This window comes from Cricetulus griseus (assembly GCF_003668045.3).
Source record: "Cricetulus griseus strain 17A/GY chromosome 1 unlocalized genomic scaffold, alternate assembly CriGri-PICRH-1.0 chr1_1, whole genome shotgun sequence".
NCBI lineage: Eukaryota > Metazoa > Chordata > Mammalia > Rodentia > Cricetidae > Cricetulus > Cricetulus griseus.
Genome location: NW_023276807.1, coordinates 142743373 through 142765543, shown reverse-complemented (window position 1 = coordinate 142765543; position 22171 = coordinate 142743373). Strand labels below are relative to the sequence as shown.

The following is a 22171-nucleotide window of genomic DNA, read 5'->3' as shown; positions in this document are numbered from 1 at the left end:
TGGTAATGGGATGTTGCCTGTGAAGAGCATACCAGCACAGACAGGTGTGAGCAAAGTCCTCTCTACTTTCTAGCCTCACCCTAGAACTCACCTCCCTGACATCTTTGTTTCAGCTGAGCATATTAAGTAAACTTGGTTCTCAGACCACCTTTTGATATTTCCACCTTTGATATTCTGTATTAACAACCATCTGTTTTACTGCACTGTATTCCAGAAGTTTGTCCTTGCTAAGAACTCAAAAACCCCCCCCATCAGTTTGCAAATCTCCAAAGCCAGTTTTAGCATGAAAGCGGTTAAAAATTTGCATTTTGGTCTTGGGTACAATTGCAGAGTAAGAATTAAAGAGTACGGTGAACCCAAGAATGGGAGACAACCAGGATGGTGGGTAGGACCTCTGCCTAGGGAAATTCAGGGAAGGTTATTTTGATGCTTAGTGGTCAGGAATCAAAGCTTCCACTCAAATAGTCTTGGCCAATGGCAGCTTCTCAAGGATTTACAACAACATTGTTATAGAGGAAGACATTTTTGTGTACAGTCTTAACAAAATCCCACCAATAAAATTTCAAAGACAGCAAGCAGAAACCAGCCAGCAGTATAGAGAGCACACAAAGAACAAGGGCAGCACAATCCTGAGCCAGTGAAACCACTTAGAGATTTCCAGTGTTAGAATGGACAGAAGCCAGGTATGAAACAATTGTGCTTATTGTATTCAAAAAATGTCTACAGGAAGTATTTGAAGACCATAAAATTTTTATTAAGATCTTTCTGTGTACTAGCAATAAAAAAAAACTTCCGTTTACCATAACATCAGAAAGAATGGAATGCAAAGGAATAAACTAATGAGGCTGAAGACTTGTATGAAAGAAACTATAAAACAGTGCTGGGAACAATTGAAGAAGACACAGAAAATGGAAATATATCTCATATTTGTGAATGGGAACACAGACTGTTACTTAGGTATAAACCTTGGAAACAAATGCTTGCCTTCATTAAGAGGAGAAGGTATAAAATCAGTCAAAGGGAGCAATGAGTTTGCTAATAACTTAGAATAAAATGGAAGTGGCATATATTCACAATCTATCTTTGCCTTACCCATAGCAATGTTACAAGATGATATAAAAGCTAAGAAATATATATTTACATGTAGATTCAATTGTGTGTCTGGGTGGCCATGGTTGTTCCCCTGGGAGATAGTTGTCTTTCTCATCCTGGCCCTTGGGCTTTCTGGGTCCCCCCACCCATCCTTTTCATTCCTATCACGTTATCTTCTTCAGGAGCCTTATTACATCACTGATGTCAAAAGATCAATACTACTTAATAGCAACCTATAGATTCAAATTTTTGTCAAATTTTAGGATTATTTTTGCAGGAATAGAAAAATCTACCTTAGAATATGTGTAGAATCTCCAGGGTCCCCAAGATAGTCTCAAAAAGAACAAAAACATTGGAGAGTCCTGAAAGGATGGTGAGAATGTGCATACATCGGTGTGGCTGTGCTTCATTAGGTCGTACTGTATGTTTATAGATGCCTAAAATGGTCATCTTTGTATTATGTAATTTTTCAAAATGATAAACACTTAATATTCGGGCATGGTGGCTTGTAAGCCATGGGCTTAGGGGAAAACTAAATGCTGTTGTTCTGCTAAAGGAACACAGCAGCAAAATGACTCCTAACAACATTCTGCTCCAGTCATAGATCAGTGTCTGTTCAGACATCGTCAGAGAAGCTTCCTCCTGCAGTAGAGACCCACAGCTGGACAATGTACAGAGAGTGAGAGACCTTGGAATATTCAGTCCTACATGGAATGTCTTCATCAAACCCTCCCTTCAGGGCTCAGGGAAGAGGAGACACAAAGATTATAAAAGCCAGAGGGAATGGAAAAATACCAAGGGAGAGTGTCTTCCAGACACAGCAGGACTGATGCACATATGAACTCTCAGAAGCTGTGGCAGCATTCACAGGACCTGCACAGATCCAAGCCAGAAGGGGTCCAGTGCTGAGAAGGGGAAGTGGACAGGAGCTCCCATCCCTAACCAAGAAGCTATTTCCAATTGACTACTACTTGCAAAGGAAAAAGTTAGTTTTCTCCACTGGTGTCACAATGGGTACTTGAGACAAACTTAAGGGCATGCCCCATGCCCAGAAGCGGATAATCAACACAAAACAAACTCAATGGCGTTTTGGAGATGGTTTTGTCTCATAGTGCTTTGTTTAGGCTTTTTCTTTTAAACTTTATTGGTCTTTTGCTTATATATTATGATTCTCGATTTTGTGTTTTTTTATGGGTTTCATTTTTGTGTATGTGTTTGTGTTTCTTATGCTTTTTCTTTTCTTTTTTTTATTTTGGTTTTGTCATTTGTTTAATTTCTAAAGGTGTGACACTGGAAGGGTTGGAAGAATCTGGGAGGATCTGAGGGAGAGGAAACCATGATCACAATATATTGTATGAAAATAAATACTTTCAATTAAAAAATAAAAGGTAAGGGGCTGGAGAGATTGCCCAGTGGTTAAGAACACCTAACGGCTCTTCCACAGAACCTGGGTTTGGTTCCCAGCACCCATATCAGAAGGCTCACAACCACATCTGACTCAGTTTCAGGGAACCTGATGGCTCCTGCTTCTGTGGGCACTTCGTGCATATGGTGCACATAGATTCATAAGGCACATACACATACACACAGGTAAAAAATAAATTTTGAAACCAAAAAATAAAATCACTTTAGTATATTCTGCCCAGGCCCATGAGCTCTAGCCAGGCTCTGCTCCTCTAGGTTGGAATCTGGATGCCACCAAGATGCTGGCTTGCCATTCTTCTGTCTTGGACCTCAACACCATATTCACTGAAAACATGGCACTGTTGCCCATCAGAGGTTAGTTCAAAAATGATCCTAGAGAGACAAAAGATGTGCATATTGTGGGTAAAGCCATGTTACTTCAAGGACAATATTTTCTTCAAAAACTATGATATTGAGAAAAGCTGATAGGACTTCGATGTATGTCATTCTCTATATTTTTAGTGTCTTCAAAATTGTAAATGTATAATTCCAAAAGTCAAGGAGAAAAAGAAATGTACACACTGGGAAATTACTAATTTCCCAGTTTGAGTAGGAATAAGCTGTAAGGTGAAGTAAGCACTTCCCTTCCAAATTGCTTATGATTTTCATGTTTATCATATCTATAGAAGCCTAATTAGGACAGCAAACATGTATGTGCACCATGTGCTTGCCAGTGCCCTCAGAGGTCAGAAAAGAATGTTGGATCCCTCACAACTGGAGTTAGGGATGACTGTGAGCCACCACATAGGTGCTGGGAGCCTAACCTACATCTTCTGCAGGAGCATCAAGTGCTCCTAAATACTAAGCTCTCTTTCCAGCCCCATTTTATGAAAATTTAAGCTGGTACTTAATAATAAGTGATAATTTCTAGACATGTAAGAAAAGCATGATTGCTTTTGAAATTTAATTTTTAATTTTTGCAATAAAAATACTCATAAAAAGCCAAGTAGAACTTGTGAAAATTAAAAATATGCATGGATGAGTTTTTTTAATGTCAGTAAATTAAGAATAGGGAAATATTAAAAAGAGTTGAGGAATATTTGGAGAAATTTTTCTGCTGTGGGATATCTTTTTGCACACTGTAAAGATGTGTCTGATTTACTTCATCTGCCTAAAGCACCTTCTGACTTTTTAATAAAGAGCTGAACAGCCCATAGCTAGGCAGGAGAGGATAGGCAAGACTTCTGGGCAGAGATAGGAACTCTGGGGGAAAAAAAAGTCTGAGAGGTGGGGATTCTCAAGGGCGACTCAGAGGAAATTAGACATAAAGGACTGAGGAGCGGTAACGACCCATGTGGCAGAAAGTAAATTACTATATATGGGTTTAATTTAAATTATTAGAGCTATTTGGGAACAAGCCTAAGCTGAGGCCAAGGTTTCATACTCTGATAAGAAGTCTCCATGTTATTGTTTGGGAGCTGGCAGTCCAAAGAAGACCTTCTACAATTTTCTGTGCATTTTCTAGAATTGTTAAAAGATATTATTCCACAGCTTCAGACCTCCCAGTAAACTCATGCAAGATAAGTGAACTCATTTTACTCATGCAAGATAAGAGAAATGCATACCTGATACATCATGGGGAACCATAGACAAAATCTTACAGTGCTTTAGCATGCCAGTTGACTGGCTGAAGTAAAGAAGAACACTTGCACAGATTTTGGTAGGATTCAGCAATAGTTATTTGCTTTTAGAACTTCGTTGCTAGCTTTTTTTTTTTTTTTTTTTTTTTTTTGGTTTTTCGAGACAGGGTTTCTCTGTGTAGCTTTGGAAGCTACTATCCTGGCACTTACTCTGGAGACCAAGCTGGCCTCGAACTCACAGAGATCTGCCTATCTCTGCCTCCCAAGTGCTGAGATTAAAGGTCTGCGCCACCAACGCCCGGCGCTAGCTTATTCTTAGCCATGCCTTCTTTCTTTGTTTCATTTGTTTGTTTGTTTCTTTTTACTTTTGGTTGTTGTTGAGTTTTGTTTTGTTTTAGAGACTGTGTTTTATGTGTATGTTGGAATGGAACTCACTGTGCAGCCAAGGAGGAACTTGAACCCATAGTCCTGAGTCCTGGGACACAGTTGTGTGCGTTGGCATGGAAACTCACTTTGAAGCAAAGGCTGTACTTCAACTCATAGTCTGAGTGCTGGACCACAGTCTTTCATCTCTGCACCCAACCACATTCTCTTTTTCCCATTCCTTGTGATAGGGCCTCACCATGTAGGCCTGGCTAGACTAAAACTTACTGTGTAGACCAAGCTGACCTGGAAGTCACAGAGACCTGCCTGCTTCTGACTCCTAAATGCTGGGATTAGCAGCATGCACTACCATGCCAGGCCATATTTCCATGATATATGAGTCTATCTGTAGGACATTTCAGAATATGTTAGCTTTCTTCATCAAAGCCTGTGATGATATATTGTTTATGATTTATTAAAGCCACTGGAGATCAAAATAGCAAAGAAGCCATACTAGTTAGCTATAGAAGCTAGGCAGTGGTGGTACACACCTTTAATTCCAGGACTCAGGGTTAAGAGGTAGACAGATCTCTGTTAGTTCAAGGCCACACTGAGCTACACAAAATTGTCCCAGTTCTAAAGAGAAAGGGCTCACACACCTTTAATCCATGCACTAGGGTGTAGTGAGAGATCTAACCAGCCACACCTGTGGTGCCGACCACACCCCTTTGGGACAGTGTTGCTCTCTCTTGGTTCCGGTCGGTCACTGACAGCAGCTGGGTGTGGATTCTCGGAGCTGGAACTTGTGGGTTATTGGGTGTCTCATGTTAAGTGACTTCTCCCTGAATAAAATTGACCTATATCTATCCTAGTCCCATGTATCTTAATCTATACATCCACACTAGAGAGGCAAAAAAAAAAAAAAATCAAAGGGTCTCATGTAGAGATGGATTCTCCAGCCACTCTGAGGAGGGGCAGCAATCTGAGGCTTGGTGAGAACTCATGGAGACAGCCCTTTCCGCCTGAGGTAGATAAGAGGTAGTGCCTTGGCTGCTTTGCTTTGAAGCTTGAACCCCAATATCAGTCTCTGGATCTTTATTTATCATGTTAGAAAATCCAGCAAGCCTAGCCTGTCATAATTAAGCATGAGGGTTCTTGAATCTATGTACCTCGAAATAGAAATAAGTTCACCTGACAGACTGGAACATTATGTAAATTGGGATTGTTCACTGTAGTCATCAGTATATTTTCTGTGACGTCTAAGTTTACTTTCTTAGAATTTTATATATGTGGTCTAATTGATGTTTGAAATGTATTTATTTATTATTGTGTGTGTGTGCATGATGTGGGTGGGGCACATGTGTCACAGTAGAGGTCAGAGGACAACCCTGTGTGGTCAGTCTCTCTCTCTCTCTCTCTCTCTCTCTCTCTCTCTCTCTCTCTCTCTCTCTCTCTCTCTCCTCTCTGCTCTCCTCCTCTCTCTCCTCTCTCCCTCCCTCCCTTTGTGCAGGATCTGGATACTGGCTCAGGTCACCAGGCTTGTGTGACAACTGCCTTTACCCGATAAGCCATCTGGCCAGCGTCTAAGTTGATCTTTTTATAAGCCTCTCTGTAATTCTGAGGATAGATGTGTCCTGTTAATCAAAGTATGCAGTCCCACTCTTGGGGGGAGAAGTAGGTCTGTTCTTCAAACCTTAGTTGTAGAGTCCATGAACAGCTTTGTATTTGGGTACACCACCCACCAGTCAATTTTATCAGCACATTTTACAATGCACAGCTATGCTAATAGAGTGTCCTCTTTGTGTGTATAGGATCCAAATGAAGATACAGAATGGAATGAAATTTTAAGAGATTTTGGCATTCTTCCTCCAAAAGAAGAACCAAAAGATGAAATTGAAGAGATGGTGTTACGCTTGCAGAAGGAGGCAATGGGTACAGTGTGCTTTTGGTGGGCTGCATTGAGGGGATAGTACAGTGAAGGTAGCAAGATACGTTTCATGAACATGGGAGAGGGAATTAGATATAGTTTAATATAAACTCTGTCCGTCCACTCAAAATTAGGAGATTGCTATCCAAAATGGCTGATTTGTGTGTAGAAAGGCACATGCCAGTTAATAAAAGTGCTGAAAAGTGCTTATAAACCTGGTGAGGTGTCTTCCACCATGTCCCTCTACTTTGAGATTACCTTCTCTTTTGTTCGTTTGATAGAGAATCTTCTCCATTAATGTTTCCATGTACTTGGGAGAAACCTAAATTTAAGTATCTAATTGATTTTCCCAGCTACTCTGGCAAGTGTCCTGTCAGTTCTGTGAACTTTGAGGGAATCGAACATGCTAATATTAGTTTCTACAATGTGTAACTGTGTTTTAGCTACTTGCTACAGGTTTGTTAAAGATATTGTTGATATCTTTTATCTAAGCTGTTAGGGTTGTAGGTTTTGGTTTTTTTGTTTTGTTTTCTAGAAGTTGGGTATAAAGTGAAAGTAATGTTTAGAACTGGAATTTATGTTTTAGTTAAACCATATGAGAAGATGACGCTTGCACAATTGAAAGAAGCCGAGGACGAATTTGATGAAGAAGACATAAAAGCAATTGAGACATACAGGTATAGTATTGTGTAGCTGTGGAATCAATACTCATTGGCTTGTTAGAACATATTTTATGCCATAACTTGATTTGCTCTTGCTGCTTGCACGATTGACACTGCTGTGTCACAACGTGGGTATCCTTGGGTTTGTCCTTCTTGGAGTGTACCTGATGTACTAGATTTTAGACTCGTGTCTTGAATCATTTTTGGGAAGCTGTCTGCCATTAATTCTGAAAACGTTCTCTTTCTCTGTGTCTGCTCCTTTTGGGCTCCCAGAATATTATGTTGAACTGCTAGACGGTGGCCCACAGGTCCTTTAGGCCTTGTTCATTTTCTTAATTTTTTTTTTAATCTGTGCTTCTGGGTTAAAGCAATAGTCCTGGCTTTTGACTTTTTGATTCTTTCTTTTGGTTTCTTGGATTTGTGAAGCCCTCCGGTAAGGTTTTCATTTTAGTACATTTTTTTTTCAATTCCCCTGGAGTGTTGCACTTATCACATGAAATGTATAGAATTTTTTTTTCTTTTGGGCTCTGATATTTGAACATTTGGTCTCCAATTGGTGATGCTGTTTGGGGAAATAGTACAACCTTGGTGGGGGAACTACATCGCTTCAGGGGACGGGAGAGGCTTTGAGAGTTCATAGCCTTGCTCTGCTTACCATTTGCTCTCTCTGCTTTTGTGCTTGCCATTGAGGATGTGGTCTCTGAGCTTCCTGCTCTGGCTCCATGCCTGTGAGCTGCCATGCTTCCTCAGAGTGATGGACTCTTATCCCTCTGGAAACAGAGGCACAAATAAACTCTTCCTTTAATGCCTTTAGCATGGTAGCTACTATAACTACCAAATAGATGACCTTTGAAAATATCATAAGAGAAAGAAACAAGTCAAAAAAGGCTGTATAAGTAGAAAGGAAAATTACTATATACCAAACCTTAGAATAAACAAGTAGGAGGTAACCACAAATGGATATAGGATTTGTTTGTGGTAATCAAAAAGTTACTTGGGGATGGAGAGGTGGCTCAGTGGTGAAGAACACAGAGGACCTGGTTTCCCAGCATGCACATGGAGGCTCACAACCCTCTCCAGTTCCAGGGGGTCTGACCCCTTCTTCTGTCCTCTATGGGCACCAGGCATGCAAGTAGTGCACAGATATATATGCAGGCAGAAGAGCCATACACATGAATGAAATAAAAATAAATTAAAAAACATTTGAGTTGTATCATTGTGATGGTCCCTTAATTTTTTGATCACATCTCCTATAGATTACTTGAGCAGCTCTTTTCCAGGCAGTGACTGTGGCCTGGGCACTTTAGGGCTATGTCACCTTAGAATCCTGTACCTCTTCCCATGTGAAACAGGGATCTGTGTAGAAGATGGCACAGGACATTTTAGGACTGTGTACCAGAGAGGAACACACCACTTTCACCAACCTCATTGGTTACCATCTCCTCTCAGAAAGAAGCTTGGAAGTGTGGTCTTCCTACAAGCTACCAAAGAGGAATCTATAATGATGATTAGGTTCTAGCAAAGCCTAGGGGTAAGGGAAAGAAGTGAAAAATATCTTATTCATGAAGTTAGAGACAAAATGTTATTGGTAGGTAACCAGCTATAAAATAACAAGTGAATTAAACCAAGAGGCTCCTGTAGCTAAAAGGAAGAAGAAATGTCTAAATGTGGCTATGAACACATCTGCAGTGTATTTTTGTGGCAAATACTAAACTGCCTGACATACATTCCTCTTTCTCCTGATGCACGTTACAGTAGAACAGAAGCTAGAAACTACAGCTGCATTTCTCAGACTCTACTGCCACAGATGTGTTTCAGGTTCTGCCAACATACAGAGTATTTGGTTTCAGGGCTAAATTAAATGAAGAAAGCAGAGGTTTAAAAAAAAATCTGAAAGCGTCCATTTAAGTGGTCTGAACCTAGAATTTGCGTCATAATTCTGGAGCCATTGTTCTGGCAGCAGTTTCTCATCCTCAGATTGTTGCTAGGGAGACTGGTTCCTAGTGCCAGCAGTTGTTATTGTATCTCTCCGAGTCTCACAGTAATGTAATACTTGGGCCAACAATTGGAATCCAGATTCCCCAGTTTCTGGATTGAGGCAAAGAAAGCCTTGGCAGACCAGTTTTGCAGTGTTGTTCTGGGAGTCATTCCTGGTTGCCCAGCCTTGTGTCTACTTCCACCATTTCAGCAAGTTTGCAAAGCGCTTAATTTCCCAGATTAAGTTCCTTTCTGCTTAAAATAGCTAGAGGGCTTTATGTCTATGTACATGAATCCCAACTGGTTTGATTGTTAAGTGCAAAATGCAGGCCACTAAACAGTGTCTTCCTGATGGCAGGATTAACCCATGTGTTAACCTTTCCAGTGACCTAGGGAGGGAAAATTGAGTGGGAAGAGAAAAGTTTGGTAGTTGTACCATTAAGAAGGTGCCTAATAGTAGACCTAGGTCTGCATTATTATTCTCTTTGGATGTCATTGTGTTTGGCTTCATTGTTACGTAAAATGAGTTTTCATTTGGCATGCTTCTACCGGATGAAAGGAGGCCAGTGTGTTCTGAAGTGTGCTCGGGAGTTGTTTGCTTTGACACAAGTATGATTGGGAGGTGGCTGCCACTGATCAGTTACCATTCTCAAGAGGAGGGGTGCACCCAGGCACATGGGTCCACAAAAGGAAGCACCTGAGAGGGTCAGGATCAAAAGCAGCAAAGGGAAAAAAAAAAAAAAAAAAAAAAAAAAAACCCTCTGACACAGCCTTTGGTTTCTATGGGAAAGAACATGCAAGGCAGGGGTAAGCAGACTTATGATTGGCTAGTTCAAATCGTTTTGGTGGGCTCTGGGATAGGTCTGTTGTTAGTTATCTGGTTACCAGTTCTGGGATGACTAGGGCAGGGAGCCTTGTGAAAAAGAAAACAAAACAACAACCACAGGGTGGAGAAAAGGCAAACGGGAGGGGGGGGTTAGTTGAAACCAGGCATGGTAGTGCATGCCCAAAGTCCCAGACACTTGGAAGCAGAGGTGAGAGGACTGTCTGAGCCAGGACTGTAAGACCAGTCTCAGGGACATAGCCAGACCTTGCCTCAAAAAAGAAGAGAAAATAAAAACCGACCAAGGTTGTGCTTTCCAAGTTGGCTGGCTTACGTTTGAAGAATGTGCTGTCTGGCAAGTGTTTGTTCTTTCTCAGAACCAGCCAGTTCTGAAATGAGTATTCCCTAAAGGATTAGCAAAGTTCTAGATGCCAGAACATCAAGAATGCAGGAAACAAGGACCACTGAGATGGCTCAGTGGGTGGAGGTGCTTGCTGCCAAGCCCCATGGCCTGAATTTGTTCCCTGGGACCCACCTGATAGAAGGAAAGAGCCAACTCCTACAAGATGTTCTCTGTCTCCACACATGTGCAATGGTGTGCACAGGTACACATACACCTGTGTGCACATACACATGCATACAAGCACACACATGCATATATGCACATGCTAAAACGTTCAGTCCCCAGAACCCCCATCAGATGGCTCACAACTGCCTATAATTCCACTGCCAGGGAGTCCAAGGCCTTTGGGCTTCTCAGACACATGCAAACTCCTGGAACACAAAAACTCTCAAGCAGGAAGGCAGACAGACAGACGCATGGGGACACACACACACACACACACACACACACACACACACAGAGAGAGAGAGAGAGAGAGAGAGAGAGAGAGAGAGAGAGAATAAATACATAATAAATAAAAGGATATAACACTTAGATAACATTTTTGTTTCAACTAGAGAAAAGCGGTTAAAGGAATGGCAAGCACTTAAGAAGAAACAAAAATTTGGAGAACTGAGAGAAATTTCTGGAAATCAGTATGTGAATGAAGTTACAAATGCAGAAAAAGATTTGTGGGTTATAATTCATCTCTACAGATCAAGGTAACTACCATGGAATGTGGTAATTTCAGAATGTTGGTGCCATAATGCTTTAAAAACACTTCTAGCTTTAGACTTCATGATGCCTATGATGAGGAATAACTTAGAGAAAGAAACATGTATTACATATGAATGCATTGCAGATTGTTTATCTCTAGGGATTAAATTAAGTATGCTAAAATATTTTCATCTCCAATTTGAAGTCTGTCACATTTGTTAGAAAAGTGATCACTGTTTGGTATTAAACCACCTATATCACCCCCCACCACCACAAACATACACACACCCCACTAAGCTGACCTCAAACTCAGCCAAGGATAGTCTTAAACTCCTGATCCTCCTTCCACCCCACAAATTCTGAGATTATTGTGTACCATCACAAGGAGCATGGAAAAAAGTGGAGGTGTGGGGGGCATAGGGTGGCAGGGAGTGAGCTATGAACTCACGTGCCAAAGTGCAGGGTGGTACACTAGGAGGAAGGGAGGGATGGGAGAGTGTGTGGAGTGGGGCGTCTGTGATGGATGAAGTGGAAAGAATTGGAAGTTTGGGATCCTGCTTTTAACCAGTTTTAAATTTTAGATGAGAAATAATTCTGGATACTGGGATCCAGGATGCAGAAGACTGGGTGAAATTTATTAGGATCAAGAAAGCCAAGGAAGTCTGAGATGAGGCACTCTGGATGGGAGTGCCTGTGAGGTTAGACCAAGAAGTGACAAGAGTTGGATCCCTTTATTGCAGCTCAGAGCTACCCCAGATTCCCTAGACATGCCTGTTTTGCATTTGTATTCCTATATTCTTCCACCTAGGATGCTAAGTGACTAAAGTAATGCTAAGTGGAATGTAGTTTACCTAAATTAGGATGCATATTCCCAGGGTACCAGCATCATTCCTAGGGTACACATATGCTTTTATATAAAAAGTAAAGATCTATTTTTGCAATAGATAGGTTTCACTTATTTGGCTAGACTAAGAGAAGCAATCTGTATTTGAAACACATTGTGCATTCTCTTTTTTAGCGTCCCCATGTGCTTGTTGGTCAACCAGCATCTTAGTCTCCTAGCAAGGAAGTTCCCAGAAACTAAATTCCTTAAAGCCATCGTGAATAGCTGTATCGAACACTACCATGACAACTGTTTACCAACAATTTTTGTTTATAAAAATGGTCAGATAGAAGGCAAATTCATTGGAATTATAGAATGTGGAGGGATAAACCTCAAGTTAGAAGGTAATGATGTAATTTTTGTTTAATGTTTGTAATAGTAACAAGTGAAAAGTTCTCCAGATGAACAAATATGAGTTTATTTCTTTGAAACAAAGTTTTCCCCCTTAATTTTCTTCTTTTTAAGATTTTAAAAGTTGTATTAGCAAGCGCAAGCATGCACGCACATGTGTGTGTGTGTGTGTATGTGTGTTCCTGTGCAGTGTGCATGTTTGGTGCCCATGGAAGACAGAAACAGTTGTTGCATTACCTGACACTGGAACTCCAGGCACTCATGGTCTGCCATGTGGGTGCTGGGATCTGTGTCTCCAGCCATTTCTCCAGCCCCCATTCAATTCCTCTTAAAAATCCTCCAGATAGGTTTTCCTGTTGTCATGGGTATAATATCATAACACCTTTTGCTTAAGAATCTTAATGGTGTCTGTTTAAAATAACTCTAAAAATGTAAACTATTTAGTTTAGAACCAGTCCACCTGCACACCTCTAATTCTCAGTCCTGGATAGTGGATGCCTTAGTTGGGCTGGGCTTAGTCACTGAAGATCCCAGACAGAACTTTACACTCACACTTCATCATAAAAATCTCTACTTTCACCCAAATTCCTCAACTTTATCCTCCTGGTCCAAACCCTGAACGCAAGGTTCTCATTTCCATTTATCCTCCCATGTGTTCCCAGATGAATTAAGCCTCTTTCTTTTCTCTGTGGGCTTTTTGTCATGTACATTCTCTGTACCACCTATCCAGATGTTGCCCTGGGCTTGTTGGTTGATAATTCCTTGTGAGTATTTATCTCTGGAAAAGATGTGCAACAGTCTTCTATTACTTTCTTTTCAATAGCACACAGGACAGGACTTTATATTTTTACCCTTTTTAATGTTTATTTCAACCTCCTAAAGTCATCCCTTTGGCTTTTTCATATCTGGATACTACTTTAACCTATTTTATGAAGCTGAAAATCTTTATCATCATTGTGTTAGTTTATACCATTGAGTGACACTGACATTCAAATTGTTGTGTTGCTGTAACTTTCATCCACATCCACAACTCTTACCATCTTGTATAGTGACACTCTGGACCTATTAAATATTTAAGTTTTCATTCTACACTCTTTCCCACCCCAGGAAGCCACCAATCTACCTTCTATCTTTATGAAATTGATGATTTTAGACACACCATCTAAGTAGGATAATACTGTTTTTCATTTTTCCTTCCGCTCGGCATAATGTTGTCATGGTTCATCCTTTCAAGAAGTGTCAGGGCTTCCTTTTCTTAAGTCTGACCAATGTCCCAGGGTCTACATAGGCCACATTGCAGGGATACATCCTTCTTCGATGGGACACTTACATTGCTTTTACATTTTAGTTGTTATGAATAATGCTATTAAAACATGGCTGTACAAATAATCTGTTCAATAATTTTGGAAATAAACCAATAATTATATTGTTAGGTCAAAATACCCATAATTATATGGTTATTCTATATTTGTTTTGAGGGATTGGGTAACTTTCTTATACTTTAGCATAATGTATATGTGAATATAAATATACATATTTTAGTACATACATACATACATACACACAGAAACATAAGGAATGCTTACACTGTAAGTTTGAAACTTTTCAGTAAATAGCAGTATAGCATCCTGAAAGTTGTCTTTTTAAGTGCAATGATAATTTTCCAAACTTCTTCCTTTTATATCTGATTTAATAACTTTAAATTCTTATCTTTCTCTCATAAAATACTCCTTAATTTATGTGTCTGTCACTTCTTTTCTGAGAGAATGTGAGCTGATTGTAGTTTTCTAGTGACAATTCTTCTGGCATCCTTGTGCCCATCTGTGAGAAATCTCTTTGTGTTTTATATTTTTTAACTCCACTAGGAAAATATCTGTGATGGTACTGTCAACTAGAATGACTGAGAGGTGGATTTTGGGCCTGTCTATGAGGGAATTAGCTTTATTATGTTAATTAAAGTGAGAAGCCCCATCTACTGAAGGTGTGCCATTTCCTTGGCAGAGGATGCTGGAGTATGTAAAGAGGAGAAAGCCAGCCAAGCATGTCTGCCTGCATTCACTGCTCTCCCCTGACAGTAGACATAATGGATTATAACTTGGAACTATGAGTTAAATAGATCCTTTCTCCCTAGAGTTTCTTTCATCAGAGTGTTTTATCACAGCAACTAAGCTAAGCCCTCTACCAGTGATGTTATTGCTTTCTCCTCTTATCAGCCCTGTATGAGAGTCCTCATTTACATACTTCTCTATCAGGTCTTAGAATTGTTATGCTGCTGTGGTTTTGTCAAGCTGACGGATATGCATTGTTATCTTTTTGTCTTTGACAATATTGGAAATCGAACCCAGGGCAGGGCCTTGTGCATACTAGACAAGTGCTCTACTCCTGAGCTATAATGTCAGCACTGCAAAAATCCTGTCACTCTTTAAATTTGGAATACTAATGGAATTAAGCATTCTTCAGTAGATGTTGGTCATTTTGCCTCTTCTATTTGCTTTGTTCATTTTTGGTGTGTTTTTTTCGTTGAATTACAGACGTTTGTGAAGTTCTGTCCACTGCTTCTATGGCATCACACACAGGTTCTTCGTGGCTCACCACTTCACAATTCTTTTCTCTGGGTATATGTATTTATCTGGGGCACATGTGATTGAACCCAAGCTCTCCACACTTTGACCCATACTACTACTACTACTGCTGCTGCTGCTGCTGCTGCTGCTGCTGCTGCTGCTGCTGCTGCTTCCTGTTCCTGTTCCTGTTCCTGTTCCTGTTCCTCCTCCTCCTCCTCCTCCTCCTCCTCCTCTTCCTCCTCCTCCTCCTCCTCTTCTTCTTCTTCTTCTTTCTTCTTTCTTCTTCTTCTTCTTGATACAGAGTCTGGCTTCAGACACTTAGGCTCAAATAGTCATCCCTTCACCTCTCAAGTATACCCAGGCTCTGGTATGCATACCTGGGTCTAGCCTCACTTAATTGTTATGCAAACTTACATTAGCAGAGTTAAACTTAATAATCTTTTAAAATTTTACTTACCATGCTTCCCTTTAAAAACCATTATATATTTTTCAAGATGAAAAACCATCCCCCCTATATTTTCTTTTAATAGTTTTATTTTTGCTTAGGTCTTAAATAACATTATAATGTTGTGACATAAAGAATGGATCTAATTTTATTCTTTTTTTGCCCCAATGCCATTTATTGAAACTTCATTTCCCACTGTTTTTAAATTTATTTTTAAATTGCAAAGTATATATAATATGAACTCTTACAGTCTTAATCATTTTTCTCAACTTATTCTATACATTTCTTTTTGAGATGGGATCTTGCCCAGATTGGCCTTGAACTTGGGATCCTCCTGCTTTAGCATCCCTGGCGACAGCAGTATAGATAGGTATTTCCCAGCCTTGCAGCTTCCGTCCTTTTTGAGGCTGGATGGACAGTCAGGTTTCTTGTGTCTCTATAATAAATGCTGCTTTTATGGGACTGAGTGTGCAGACACCCGCTGCAGTGCCTGTCTCCATCCTCTGCCAATGCCCAGAACTGAGTGTGTAGACACCCGCTGCAGTGCCTGTCTCCATCCTCTGCCAATGCCCAGAACTGAGTGTGCAGACACCCGCTGCAGTGCCTGTCTCCATCCTCTGCCAATACCCAGAACTGTGATTTCCAGATCATAAAGTAATTCATACATTTTTAAAGCAATTACCATACAGTTTTCCATAGCTGCTATACCACATTGCACTCTACCCAACAATGTTCAAGGCTCCCACATTCTCTTTGACCCTTTCAACACTGGTTAGCTCCCCCCCACCAAATAGTCAGCCTGGTGCATGGAAATGAGGTATTTTCTGTTGTAATTTTTAAATGCGTCAACTTATTTTTGAGATCTTATTTTCTTATTTTGAGAACTTATTTTCTAATATCCCTATATTAGTAGAACACTGCAGTTAGTGTTGTGTTGTGGTAGTTTATATTTTTTCTTTAAACAAACAAACAAAAACTCCCCCATTAACAGTCTAAATCATTTTCAGGTATATTGGTGAATGTCTCTTCCCAATAGTATTATTGGTTTTAAATATTGAGTTTTAATCTTTATGAACTACTCAATTATTCACACCTATACCAGAGTTTTGTTTTTTTGTTTTTGTTTTTGGCTAGGGTTTTTATTTTGTGTGTGCCCATCTGATACTCAGGGAACTATTGTATCTTGTCAGTTTGGTTATGACCCATACAAATTCTTTATTACTTGATTTCTTCCTTATCTTGTAAGCATTTCTACCCAGCACTCAGCTACTAATTGCTCTGTCTTAGTTAGGGTTTTATTGCTGTGAAGAGACACTACAACCACAGAAACTCTTAAAAAGGAAAACATTTAATGGGGTGCCTTACCATTCAGAGGTTCAGTCCATTGTCATCATGGCAGGACACGGTGCTGTGCAGGCAGACATGATCCTAGAGTTGAGAGTCCTACATTTTCATCAGCAGACAACAGGAAGTGAACTGAGTGTCACACTGTGGAAAGCTTGAGCAAAAGGGACCTCAAAGCCCACCCCACAGTGACACTTGCTCCAACAAGGTGGTACCTCCAAATTGTGTCACTCCCCTGGTGGCCATTTTCTTTCAAATCACCAGATGCTTCAAAGATCCAATTTTGATTTTCCTGGACATCTCCATTACTTTTGTTCTCACATTTTTACCAAGTTTTTTTTATTATATCCTTTCTGCTTTTCCTTAAGTTTATGCCCATTCTTTCTCTCTGCCTTCTTTCTCTCTTTCTCTTCTTTTTGCATGGAGTTGGGGTCGGGTGGAATTTGTGGCAGTCCCCCTGCTTCAGCCTCCCAAATGCTGGGATCACAGCATGAACCACCACATCTGACTTATTAGCTTCGTGGTGTACACTTTTTTTTTTGATTTTTCAAGTCAGGGTTTCTCTGAGTAGCTTTGTAGACTAGGCTGACCTTGAACTCACAGAGATCTGCCTGCCTCTCTCCCAATTGCTGGGATTAAAGGTGTGTGCCACCACAGCCCAGCTGGTGTACACTTTTGACCTTCTTATTTTTTTTTTTAAGCAGAGACTAAATCAACAAACGGCTGGACATTTATTACAAAAGGCTGGTTTTGTTTTTTTCCCTCCCTTTCTATGTTTTGTGTTTCCCCTTTATGTCCGTGATCAGAAGTCTGCAAGATTAAGTAACAAGTTCGTCAACACATATTTTGGAGCATAAAGGAAGGGGAAGAATATTCCCTGACCCAATGTAAATTAGGTGTCCCTCCTTGCTTGTTTATGTAATTTAAAATGTACGTACAGAATGACCTGAAAGTGTTGATGTCTATAGAACTCAGTCTTGAAGACATACACTCTACCATCTTCTACAACAGGCAGGTCTCAGGTCCTAACAATCCACCAATATGATTCAATACATACACTCCACATCCTGCAACAAAGAGCCTCTGCCTTGTCTCTCATTCTAGTCTTCTTCTGAGGTAACTCCATGGACCCGGCTGTGACAGACATCAATTTTTCCAAAAATATGCCTACACAGCATGGCTTCCTGGAGGGTCTTAAAGTTCCCAGACAGTAAATCTGAGGTTGAAAGCTCCACACTGGAATGTTGGAGATAACTTGCAGTTCATGAGTGTAAGGAAGACTACTCCTAGGAGTCAGTCAAACTCGGTGAAGTTGGAAAACAAGCTGACAGCCACTCTAGAGAGGACGAGGACTTCCAGAAGCCAGAGTGACCCAGCCACAAGCACAAAGCCATCATCGATCTGCCCAAGGCGGGGCCGTAGCTTCTTCTGTCCTGAGCTCTGCTCAGACGCCTCCATGGTGATCCACTTTCTGCAAACTTGCTTTCAGAGTATCACACGGCAGTCTTCTCATCAATACAAACCTGCCTGACTCTGCCTCTTGCTCCCTTAGCCCTTAATTAAGGCTGAAGGACAAGAAAGAGTCCAGGACCAAAATCACATGTCAAGTTAAAGGGATGAGCTGACAGGCCCAACAAAGATGTTGGCAGACTCCTTTTTGCTTTCAGTACATTCATAAATATATTTTTTAAAAAGTCATCAGTAACTGCTGTAGTATACAAAAATAATTCGGCCCTTCTTCGACAGTGTCTGGAGCGGGGGCAGTGTTGTAGGGTGCCTGACAGGGAGAGGCCCTGCTGTTGCTTTGGCAACTCCACACGACTGAACTGAAGACCTACAGGCCCTCGTGAGTCCATCCATTCGCTCTCTCCTGTGGGCCCCATCATTCACTCAGTATGTGAGCTCGTCGCCTTTGCACAAGAGAGAACACTTCCTTCATTATTAATGGTGAAATAAACAGAATTGTACAACTTGTCATGAGAATGAAAAAGTAGAAAACCCACATCCATCCCAGGTTGTTCTGGATCAAAGACACCAGATACTGGCCCACGGCAGCACCGATACTCCCAGTTCCATCAACAATTCCTGTGACAGTCGCCAGAGCCTCACTGCTCCCTTGGATCAGCTCTTGGCGACCCAAGTCTGCAGAATGAGCCAAGTTAATCATATTGGACAGTCCACCAATAAAAATCCCTGTAATGGTCATCAGAAGCGCATTGATGGACTTATTGTTTGGAGAGCGACTATAACCAACAAGGGACCCAACCGCCAGGAACAGGCTGAGGGCCAGCACAGGTGCTCTCTTCTGTAGCTCATTAGAGATGAAGCCTTGCAGAGTTCCACCTACAATGCCTCCAACATCGTACCAAATGGACAGCTTGTTGGCTTCGGCTTCCTTCCACCCGAAGCTGTTACTCAAATAAAAGGGCAACCAGAAGAAAAAGGAGTAATTCACCAGCTTCAGGCAGGCATAGGCCAGTGAGTATGGTATGACTCCAGGAAGGCAGCAAGCCTGATGGAAGCTGATTGCCTTCACTTGGGTGACAGCCCCATCCTCCTGGATTGAATAGTTAGGCTCGTTTCTTCATTTTCAGCACCATGGATAAGAGGCCTGTGTGAATCTTCTTCCGAGTTTTCTTCTGCCTCAATACTCAGGAGACCAATTTCTTCTGGTGACACTAGCAGTCCAAAGAAGATGACGATCCCACCAGCAAACTGCACGGACGTGGTCACCGGAAAGGCGTACTCATAACCATACTGCAGAACAGATGAAGCCAGGCATGCTCCCAAAATATTGCCCATTGAAGCACAGGCACTCCAGAGACCAAAGACAACTCCCCGGCCAGCTTTCCCAAACCAGTTGCCCATCACAGGCACCACGCAGGGCCAGCCCGTGGACTGCATGAGCTCACGGAGACGCTCGAAGTCTTTTTTTTTTTTTTTTTTGGTTTTTCAAGACAGGGTTTCTCTGTGTAGCTTTGGAGCCTATCCTGGCACTCCCTCTGGAGACCAGGCTGGCCTCAAACTCACAGAGATCTGCCTGCCTCTGCCTCCCGAGTGCTGGAATTAAAGGCGTGCGCCACCAACGCCCAGACTATTTTTAGTCTTTTAAAGATGAACATTTTATTCATTCCCCCTGTTAAGGATAACTTTATCCAATGTAATTCTGATAGTATAACACTTTGTCATTTAGGTTTAAATGATCTGTACTTCTACACTATTAGTTTTTACATTCTCTCTCTCTCTCTCTCTCTCTCTCTCTCTCTCTCTCTCTCTCTCTGTGTGTGTGTGTGTGTGTGTGTGTGTGTGTGTGTGTGTGTGTATGTGTGTACTGGAATGTCATAGTATGCTTGTGGTCAGAGAATAACTTTTTAAAGTCAGTTCCTTCCCTTCACCATGTGGGTCTCAGGGATCCGGTTCAGGTTGTCTGTCAGACTTGGTGGCAACCGCCTTTACCTGGTGAGCCCTCTCACCAGGCTGTTTCCACACTCATTCTATCAAAGTCAGCTTCTGTTTCATGTAGATGAGAAATTCATCTCCATTTTCCCAAGATTGTCATCCAGTTTAATGATTGGTTTTTATCTTTTGTAGAACTTGAATGGAAACTATCAGAAGTTGGCGCAATACAGACTGACTTGGAAGAAAACCCCAAAAAAGGCATTGCAGATATGATGGTGTCTTCAATTAGAAACATTTCCATTTATGACAGTGACAGCTCCAACAGTGATAATGATGCTAAATAGGACTCGTTAATAAATAGCTTTAAAGTATATGTATCCAATGCTTTATTTCCTTTGACTTTATAATCAGATTAAGTGTATAGACCTTATTTCCATTTTATGTAAGAATTATAGCCTACATGTCAACTGAAACATTTTTAGGTATTTAGGAATAGTGTCTTTTGCAAATACGAATTTTTACTCCTTAGTATTTTTCTGTGACTATAGCTGGAAGCTTTTCTCTATCTCACCCTGCCTGGGTCCCACTGGACCAGTTTCTCTCCCATCTACCGGTCTTCACAGCCACTTTCTCGTCCTACCTGCTGGTTCCCAGATAACCACTCTAAGGTTTAATATTAATTATAATTGTTTGGCCGATGGCCAGGCTTCTTACTGGCTAGCTTTACATATAAATTAACCCATTTCTAATATTCTATATATTTCTACAAGGTTTATGGCTTGTTACCTCACATCTTGTTTCCCAGGCAGCTACATGGCATCTCCTTGACTCTGCCTTCTTTCTCTCCATAACTCTGCTTGAATTTCCTGCCTAGCTGTATTCTGCCTGGCCATTGATGAAAACAGTTTTATTCCTCAACCAATAAAAGCAACACACATTCACAGCATACAGAAGGACATCCCACATCTGGTGACTTATTTTTTTCTGATTCCTGCTGGACAAAACCAACAAATACTCTGTGCTGCCTACTAAAGGACCCATGGGAGGAAATAAATATAACCTTATAAATACAATTAATACATTTTGTATATGTGCATCCATGTATGCATGGGTCTACATGACTATGAATCTGCATGTGGAGGTCAGAGGTTGATTTTGGGTCTTAACTCTTCTCCACCTTAATTTCTGAGGTAGAGCCTCACATAGCAAAGCTGAATAGTTGAGCAAGGGGTGAGCTCCCTTGTCCCAAACCTTGGGACCTTGCATTCTGCTCCCCAATGCTGCATCACAGGCACACAGACTTTGACTCAGGTGCTGAGGACCTGGACTAAGGTCACATTTGCTGTTTACCAGGGGAGCCATCTCTCTACAGAGTCTACTTTCTAGGAAAATCTTATCAAAGAAATGGCTAGCCAATTAAATTCATTTAATTCCTGAACTCCTTGAGAAATGGATGGGATTTCTCAAAGAGTTCGGGATACAATAATCATGGGATGAAAGGAAGAGCCATATTATCATAAAGTCACAATGCAGTTCTTGTGTTACCTAATGCAGGTAAACATGAGCATTGGTTTTCCTTCCAGTGAAACCAAGTGTAAAACACCTAAGCAATGTGCTCTTTTACTTTTAAATTTTTATTTATCTGTATGGGTGCTTTGCCTGAATGTTGCTCTGCACATTACTTGGTGCTTGTCAAGGAGGCCAGAAAGGGCATCAAATACCCTGGAACTAGACTTACAGACGCGTGTGAGCTGCTATGATGCTGCTGAGAATTGAACCCGGGTCCTCTGAAAGAGCAGTCAGAGATCTTAATCACTGAACTATTCCTCTAGCCCCTCTTTCTTTGTTTTTAAAGTGGCTGACCCTTTCTTCTTAATGTTAAAATTAATATTTAAAATTAAATGATAAATAAAAGCTAAAAGATAAACTTTTCCTTCTTGACTCTGATCAATCCACTAATGGCAGTTTGTTCACAAACACAGTTCTGAAAAGTGGCATTTGTAAAAAACCCCATACAATTGTAGTATATTAGAACAGGATGATTGTGAGTTCAGTCTCACCTTTCCACAAGATGTATACACATTCTTCCAGCAGAGACTCGTGATTATAAGCCTTGCTATTTCATAAATACATTTGTCATTCCAGTAGGACCTAGGTATTTGCCAGTCTGTGAGAAAATTGATATGTAATATTCTTCA

At 40.9% G+C, this 22171-nt stretch overlaps 2 protein-coding genes across 2 annotated transcripts; one reads left to right on the top strand and one right to left on the bottom strand.

The window, feature by feature from the left end:
• The first annotated feature begins 6310 nt into the window (after positions 1-6310).
• On the top strand, positions 6311-20317 carry Pdcl2 (phosducin like 2). Its single transcript, XM_035452651.1, has 5 exons — positions 6311-6431; positions 7013-7103; positions 10849-10992; positions 12006-12214; positions 20166-20317. Exons 1-5 carry the CDS (start codon positions 6401-6403, stop codon positions 20315-20317), a joined length of 627 nt encoding a protein of 208 aa, XP_035308542.1. The 5' UTR covers positions 6311-6400.
• On the bottom strand, positions 18442-19478 carry LOC103163084 (sugar phosphate exchanger 3-like). The gene is given in 2 exon segments (XM_035452650.1): positions 18442-19154; positions 19157-19478. Coding segments are annotated over 2 exon segments (1020 nt in total). The 3' UTR covers positions 18442-18456.
• Positions 20318-22171: the final 1854 nt, after the last annotated feature.

Excerpts from the sequence above, each read along its gene's own strand:
- Pdcl2 (XM_035452651.1), top strand. The coding sequence starts at position 6,401 with ATGGTGTTACGCTTGCAGAAGGAGGCAATGG. Across the intron at positions 7,104-10,848 it reads AAAGCAATTGAGACATACAG|AGAAAAGCGGTTAAAGGAAT; the intron begins GTATAGTATTGT and ends TGTTTCAACTAG. Across the intron at positions 10,993-12,005 it reads ATTCATCTCTACAGATCAAG|CGTCCCCATGTGCTTGTTGG; the intron begins GTAACTACCATG and ends TCTCTTTTTTAG.